The 8,194-nt window shown below is 47.7% G+C and overlaps 1 protein-coding gene across 4 annotated transcripts; it reads left to right on the top strand.

Annotated features, from left to right (window-relative positions):
• Nucleotides 1-1,906: 1,906 nt before the first annotated feature.
• Nucleotides 1,907-7,869, top strand: LOC126546281 (putative nuclease HARBI1). 4 transcript variants are annotated; one of them, XM_055062190.2, is made up of 4 exons: nucleotides 1,907-2,735; nucleotides 3,324-3,459; nucleotides 3,566-3,929; nucleotides 7,101-7,869. In XM_055062190.2, exons 1-3 carry the CDS (start codon nucleotides 2,175-2,177, stop codon nucleotides 3,913-3,915), a joined length of 1,047 nt encoding a protein of 348 aa, XP_054918165.1. In that variant the 5' UTR covers nucleotides 1,907-2,174; the 3' UTR covers nucleotides 3,916-3,929; nucleotides 7,101-7,869. The 4 variants fall into 4 exon arrangements, with proteins under 4 accessions (XP_054918165.1, XP_054918164.1, XP_054918163.1 ...); XM_055062189.2 differs by having other exon boundaries at nucleotides 1,908-2,735; nucleotides 3,527-3,929; XM_055062188.2 differs by having other exon boundaries at nucleotides 1,912-2,735; nucleotides 3,524-3,929; nucleotides 7,143-7,869.
• Nucleotides 7,870-8,194: the final 325 nt, after the last annotated feature.

Raw genomic sequence — 8,194 nt, 5'->3', positions numbered from 1 at the left:
GGTCGTGGGATCAAACCCTGGCCGCGGCGGCCACATTTCAATGGGGGCGAAATGCAAAAGCGCCCGTGTCCCGTGAATTGGGGACACATCAAATATCCCCTCGTGGTCACAATTATTCCGGAGTATCCCCACTACGGCGTGCCTCATAATCAAATCGTCGTTTTGGCACGTAAAACCCCCGAATTCACACATTCACAATTCTCAAATCTACAGATGGGCCTGAGGAAAAGTTGTCTTCACAAAAAAAGATGGCTGCTCGAGGGTTTGCCTCGCCGCCGCCTCACGGGCGACCTGGGCGACCCAGCACGCCCGTGAGGCGGTGGTGAGGCAAGTCCTCGACGTCCCTTCATGGGAGGCTTCGGCCCGGCCATCATAAAGTGCTGGTTGTACAATAAAAGTTTATTCCTCCTCCTTCGATATAAAAACAGCAACACGTATGTGAGTATCAAAGATCTGCGCTTGAAAAGCAAGCTTCGGGCTTTACGATGTCTCCCTTGCACTGCAAATTACATTTCGCGCCGTTTCTCGCCTCTCGCAGGTTACCCTTACAGTCGACTGATGGCGCCACCAATCAACTCGCGTGGACTTGACGCCCGAGGCTCGGCGCGCAGGTCGAGAATTACATCGAACCAAACGTCAAGCGATTAAACGACCCTGTTTCGATTATCTAAGTGGCGTTGTGCTCTTCCGCATTTTTAAAGCGAAGCATTCTTCCCTTTCACTCAGAAACTTGTGCCTATCTATCTACGAGATGTATTCTTTAAACCATGGTTTAAGTAATACGGACACGAGTTATGTTTGCATACCTAACTCATGTCCGCCTCTGAGTAATTCAGCTCAATGACTAGAATGATTTTGTCTGTCACAAGCAATTCTTTCTAAAAATTGTATGATCTGAAACACTAAAAGCAAAAGATCATCACCGATTACGATACTCCATAATGCGAAGTTTGAGCGCAGCTATATACGTGTTTTCATTTCGCGACATATTGAGGCAAAGGATTTGAGAGAGCATGAAGCAGAATCGACAATCGGCATAAATCTGACCTGCATTACGCGTCGGCTTTTATACACGAGACTCGTCAACGGTTCCCGTGTAATCGCTGGTGACGCGTGGCTTCCGAAACATACCAGACAATTCGCGTCGCGCATACAATCAGATTACAAAACAATCGCCAACCACGACAATCAAAACAAGCGCTTACAGACAAAACCAAGCAAACCAAACTAGCGCAAGCGAGAGCGCATGCGAGGAGACGATAGTACGAAACGAGCGGTCCGGCTGAGACCAGACACGAGTACGCATCGAGCAGTCGGGTGGGTCCGCATGACACCAGTTTCACGTAAAACCCCTTAAACTTCGTAAAGTAGTGCCACGCTTTGAAGAATGCCGCCTCCTCCTCGCGCGCTCTGGCCGACGCCGACGATGCGTCGCTATTGGCCTAATAGCATCACGTGGGCCCTCACGCCATGCATTAGCGCCATTTTGCTCGAGAAGCGTCTACAGAGTGGCCAGGCGAGCATGTTGGCTACGTTGCTACGGTCGAGCAGTGTAGGTGGCGCTGCGGTCGAGGAGGGAGCGTGAAAGAGAGGAGAAACGAGGAGGAGTGAAGGCGGAGGAGGAGAGTGTCACTACTTTACGAAGTTTAAGGGGTTTTAGCAGGCCCCGCACACTCTCAAGTTCAACAAATGGCCACAGAGGGCGAAAAATCAATCGAGGCGCGTTTCAGCGTAAGCGCGCAAGTGGAGCTACTGTAATTTGGTCGACTACTTTAATTTGTGCTTTCTCTGCTAGGGGCGCTAAACATGCTTAATTTTTTAATTTACACAAACCATTGACATGAACAATCGAGGGGTGCGATCTTGTACGCGTTCCAAAATAGAACGGAGGCGGACCGTTCCATCGAGCCGCACACGATTGGTCAATTTGAACCGCGACGAATGCCATGACGTCAATTGTCACGTGAGCCGTGACGTCTTGCTGCTCATAATTATTCCGTGTCGTCTGCTAACGGACGAACGCCACGGAACGGACGGAGAGTCCGTCCGGAGCGATAGAACGGATTAGAACGGCTACCAGACGGCTTGGATTGGATTAGAACGTAAGTGCTTGGAACAGTTAGCATCTTTCGTATCCGGGTCGATCCGATTCCGCGTTCCAACAGTTGGAGAACATGGCGTTTTTCTCTGCCGTGCCTTTTCGTGTCGCCTGTGCGGCTGCTGCAGTCGCGCAGAGACGACGACCCGAGGTAGATGATGCATTTGAAGAGTTGACGGAAGAAGAGTTCCGACAGTATTTTCGTCTGTCCAAACGAACAGTGCGTAGCTTGTGCGACGAGCTTGACCCTATCATTGGATGCCAGCGAGCCAGTGGCCTTTCTACAGAAAGGAAGGTGTTGTGCGCGCTGCGATTCTTCGGCACCGGAAGCTTCCAGAGGAGCGTTGGTCGCGAGGAACACGTAGGCATGGCACAATCAGCCGTGAGCAGCACCATTCACGAGGTGACGGAGGCCATCATTTCCGTGTCTGCCCGGCGAAAGTTGGTGGACTTTCCATTAACACCGGCTGCCAAGGATGAGGCAAAGGCGGCGTTTGCGCGACGCGGCGCCATTCCAGGCGTGCTAGCGTGCGTCGATGGCACATTGATCGCCATTATGAAGCCAGAAGGACTCAGCCCGGCTGACACGGCGAGCTTCATGTCGAGAAAGGGTTATTACGCCCTGAACGTCATGGTCGTAAGTACCGTTGGAATGTTTTACTTCAAACTGTGGTTGCCATTTTTACTCGCCCATAGTTGCAATTGTTCGGTTTAATGCCCAAGCTGGCATAACAAGTAATGTAACGATTAAAAGAGGACATGCGGGGAACTGTTTACGAGCTCGTTGAAATCTGACATGTCGGGAGTAATGATGAGTGCCATGTGTTGTGCATAATCAGTCTGCCGTTCCAAAATTGTGTTTTAAATGGGCAGCAGTCGTAGCAGAAATGGATACACTGTAGGGAAGACACGATGGAAGCATTTTGAACACGGAAGTACTTACAACCATTGCATGGGCTGGCTTTGGCTCGTATGGGGGTTCTTGCGCAATATCGGGCCTCGAGTTTTCATTTAGCTATCAATTACTTCGAACCATAGGCGTCCACATAAGGGGGGGTGGCGCATTGCCCCCCCCCCCCCCCCCCAATTGCAAGACCCTGTGCACGCCTATGGCTGAAACAGTCTGCTACTTGTACCAGCGTACGTGTATTCTTTTGTGCATATGAATGGCAAAACGGATTTCGAGCATATCTGCAGCGCTATATTGTATTGATCCCCATTGCAGGTTTGCAATGCGGAACTTCGCATTCTTGTTGTGGACCCCCGGTTCCCTGGTTCGTGCCATGACTCTTGGGTGTGGCAGCGTAACCCGCTGCGTGCACGCCTAGCCGCACAACTGCAGCCTGGCGAGTATCTGCTTGGTTAGTATTCGTAATGCGTACCCCTAACTAGGGCAGAGCACTCAGCTGTCACATTCTGTAATAGGAGACTCAGGATATCCTCTCGAGCCATGGCTGCTTGTTCCAGTACCTGGCAGCCATGCCGGCACCACCTCTGAAGGCCACTACAACCAGGAGCACGCATCCATGCGCAATGTTGTGGAGAGATGTATCGGGGTGTTGAAAAGCAAGTTCCGCTGCTTGCAGCGCTTTCGGACACTGCTGTACAGCCCCGATAGAGCAGCGCGAATCATTTATGCATGCGTTGCTCTCCATAACATTGCCTTGGAGGCGGGCGACTGGACATTGGAGGATTATGGTGGGGAAGTGCCACCAGCTGAGGAGCCAGAGGAGCCAGGAGACATCCAGGTGCTGGCACCACAAGACGTGTTCCTCAGAGGAAGGCAGCAGCGCAGCGCAGTTGTCAACCTTTTCTGAAGGACACAGGAATGGTGAGTTTTCATAATACATAATTTATTTATACAAAGTGCAGTGCCCTTAGGCTATCACAGGGGTGTGTTTGTACAGCGGAAAATACATTTAAAAATTTGTATACACGACAAGTGCACCTCCATACGAATGGTCAGTGTTCCCAATCCACACATCCGAACGAAGCAAACACGAACGAAGTACACTTCGTTTCGCCAAAGACTTGAAAAATTATAGACCGATCAGCTTACTGTCCGTTGCCTACAAAGTATTTACTAAGGTAATTGCAAATAGAATCAGGAACACCTTAGACTTCCGTCAACCAAAGGACCAGGCAGGATTCTGTAAAGGCCACTCAACAATAGACCATATTCACACTATCAATCAGGTGATAGAGAAATGTGCGGAATATAACCAACCATTATATATAGCTTTCATTGATTACGAGAAAGCGTTTGATTCAGTCGAAACCTCAGCAGTCATGGAGGCATTGCGGAATCAGGGTGTAGACGAGCCGTATGTAAAAATACTGAAAAATATCTATAGCGGCTCCACAGCCACTGTAGTCCTCCATAAAGAAAGCAACAAAATCCCAATAAAGAAAGGCGTCAGGCAGGGAGATACGATCTCTCCAATGCTATTCACAGCGTGTTTACAGGAGGTATTCAGAGACCTGGATTGGGAAGAATTGGGCATAAGAGTAAATGGAGAATACCTTAGTAACTTGCGCTTCGCTAATGATATTGCCTTGCTTAGTAACTCAGGGGACCAACTGCAATGCATGCTCACTGATCTGGAGAGGCAGAGCAGAAGGGTGGGACTAAAAATTAATCTGCAGAAAACTAAAGTAATGTTTAATAGTCTCGGAAGGGAACAGCAGTTTACGATAGGTAGCGAGGCACTGGAAGTGGTAAGGGAATACATCTACTTAGGACAGGTAGTGACTGCTGATCCGGATCATGAGAGTGAAATAATCAGAAGAATAAGAATGGGTTGGAGTGCGTTTGGCAGACATTCGCAGATCATGAACAGCAGGTTGCCATTATCCCTCAAGCAAAAAGTGTAAGAGCTGTGTCTTACCAGTACTCACGTACGGGGCAGAAACCTGGAGGCTTACGAAAAGGGTTCTACTTAAATTGAGGACGACGCAACGTGTTATGGAAAGAAGAATGATAGGTGTAACGTTAAGGGATAATAAAAGAGCTGATTGGGTGAGGGAACAACCACGAGTTAATGATATCTTAGTTGAAATCAAGAAAAACAAATGGGCATGGGCAGGACACGTAATGAGGAGGGAAGATAACCGATAATCATTAAGAGTTACGGAATGGATTCCAAGGGAAGGGACGCGTAGCAGGGGGTGGCAGAAAGTTAGGTGGGCGGATGAGATTAAGAAGTTTGCAGGGACTACATGACCGGGGTAGTTGGAGAAGTATGGGAGAGGCCTTTGCCCTGCAGTAGCGTAACCAGGATGATGTTGATGAAGTACACTTATACAAAGAATCCTTTAAATAGAATGCCACAGCCGTGGAAACAATTGTACCCTCGTCACTATGCAAGAGTCTCCAAGGCTGCCACTTATTAACAGTAGTACTCGCGAAGCAGTCGTAAGGCAATGCTTCATGCCCCTGCATCTGTGAAGAACTGCATTCGCTGCTGCTCCCAAGCTAGCATTGTCTTATGCAATATGCACATCACAAAGTACTTCTTTCCTAGTGGAACATGAAACGCGGTAGCAACGTGAAAGTGCAGCCTTTTCTTTAAATATCACATGAAATATGAAATAAAAACGTCCCCTGACCCATCATAGTCATGACAGACTTGATGGAAGCAATACATATGAGTGGCACTCTGTACTCATGGTCACCATCAGTAAAAGGTGCGAGAAATGTTCATAAAACACATCAGAATGAACGCAACCGCCGCATCCTGTGCATTTTGACGCTCAGTGTACGTTGGTAGGAGTGAGGCAATATGCTTGCTAGCCATCTCTTGTGCTAGGTGTATCAAAACTTCTGTGCAAGCATGAATACGCAGGCGAGGCAAGCAAGTAACGCGTAATGAATGCGGATTCAAACACAAACAAAATGTAACGCCGAGTGTAGTGACAGCATCACACTCGTCACAGCATGTCCAAATGGGTAGATGTAAATTAACGTAAAAGCGCAAAAAAATAGATAGGTCAACTTTATCACACTCTATGATGACAAGTACATCACAAACCTTGTAGTACAACATGCTTCAGGTAGCAAAGCATGTGACAACATTGCAACATCAGCATCACACAATTCGTTTTCACCACGGCATGTAAAACTTGCAGTTACATTTACGTGACCTTGCAAGAAAGAATGACTATCCCAGGTATGTCCATTCCCTTGTCAGTGTTATGAGTCACTGACTAGAAGCATTCATTTCTCGGCAGCAATTGTAGTGCGATGCTAAACAACAGGTGAATCATAATTGTAAAAAGGTGAGTGCACTTGCCAGCTGTGATGAAACATGTTACATAAAACATGAATAATTGGCTCTACAATCTCACAGCACCCAGAAAGTGTCACGCGTGAAAGTTATTCTTGCAATGACTCCCTTGGAACGAAGACTAGAGGAAACCAATCACTGGTGTGGTGCAATGATGATGGTCATTTTCATTTGTGAAACTATGCAACTTAAAGAGTGACTAGTTTAGTGCTTCGGAATAAAGACGACATTGTAGTCGTTGCACCTTAGCCTCACTGTACCGAAATGAAAATATCACAGTGCAAACACTATGCGGTAACGCTTCATAATGAGTGCAGTAAGCTACAACACAGTGAAGCAATATAAATATCGCAGTACAAAACCCATACACAGAAATCGACAACTATTTGTAACGATTCCAGTGTGAATGACTAGGCGCCTCCGAAATGTGTAAATAAAAAAAGCACGCTGGCATTGCAGCTGGATAAGCATAAATAGAAAGAGGCAAATACAACAAAACAAAAATGGGTGCGTGCATTGCACCTCTCAACCAAAAAATCCTCCGCTATTACTCAAAGGAAACTCAAACAACAGAACAAAAATGGGTGCGCGCATTGCGCCTCTCAATCAAAAAATCCTCCTCTATTACTCAAAGGAAACTCAAACAATAAATAAACAAAACAAACGGAACTGGTGAAACAAATGAATAAAATAAATTAATTTCTCGCTTGCTGCAGGTGCTCAGCGATGTCCTGCGCTATGGCGCGCACCTGTTCCAGGATCCCCTCCTGGGCTGCTGCCGTCCGTTCTGCCGCGACAGCGAGGCGGGTTGTTGAAGTCTCGATTCTGCGCAGCACCTGGAATGAATAATCATGGTGGAACTGTTCGCATCAGTTGCTGATTACTCGCAACCAGCTCACGGCTGCAAGCTGCTGTTGTGAAGAATTGCAACGTGCACAACGATTCCCTCTCTGCTGAAGAGCCACTGGCCTGATGGCATTCTATGGCAGTGTCAAGCGTCGCGTACAAGCTATACCCTCTTCGTTTGGACAGACAAAGACCTGCTGGAACTACTCTTCCGTCATCTATTCTAATGCATCTCTCACCACCAAACAGCCCTTTTCAGGGCTAACCAACCTTTCGTCCGGCGGCTGATCGTTGGCAAGATACGTTACCGAGCCCTCTATACAACGCATATTTCTTGTTTACATCCCAAGCTGATTTCTTTTTCAGATTCATGATTTACTTATAACAAAGCATAAAGAATATTTATGTCCTTCATGTAAAATGTCACCAAAGGGCCTACCAACCTGCAGCACCTCGTCGCCCTGTTCCAGGCTGCGGGCGCACTGCGACGACATCGTAGTCAGGGTATCCACCCGTCGCGGTCGCTGTCGACGTGGTGGCCGAACAGGGTGCTGCAACACTGAAAGCATACAGCATTTTCTACAGTTGCACTGCATTTTATGGTACGAATAAAAGTGGCTATGGCCATGTTATGGCTTATTGGGCTAGTTCAATAAAATACAAGAGCTCATTTTATTTAACAGCTTGAGGATCAATAACTTACCAGGTGCAGCGGCCACCCTTTCGGCAGGCGCCGCGCCGCGCGGTGGATCCTCTGCCGCTGTATAGTAAACACATTAATGTTTACGAACTGCACACACACTTGGCGATAATTAAAACACTCATCCTCTGATGCTTACGTGTCGCTGTGCTCACGCCCGCAGCCTCGTCTTCGACGACGACTTCCATCGCATAGGTGGGGACGTCAGCCTGCTGGAAAATGTCGTAAGCGTGGCTATTCGTTACAATGCCTATGTTACAAGTT

Source organism: Dermacentor andersoni, chromosome 10 (genome assembly GCF_023375885.2).
Source record: "Dermacentor andersoni chromosome 10, qqDerAnde1_hic_scaffold, whole genome shotgun sequence".
NCBI classification, from domain to species: Eukaryota; Metazoa; Arthropoda; class Arachnida; order Ixodida; family Ixodidae; genus Dermacentor; species Dermacentor andersoni.
The sequence above is the reverse complement of the archived record's forward strand: the minus strand, read 5'-3'. Positions and strand labels throughout refer to the sequence as shown.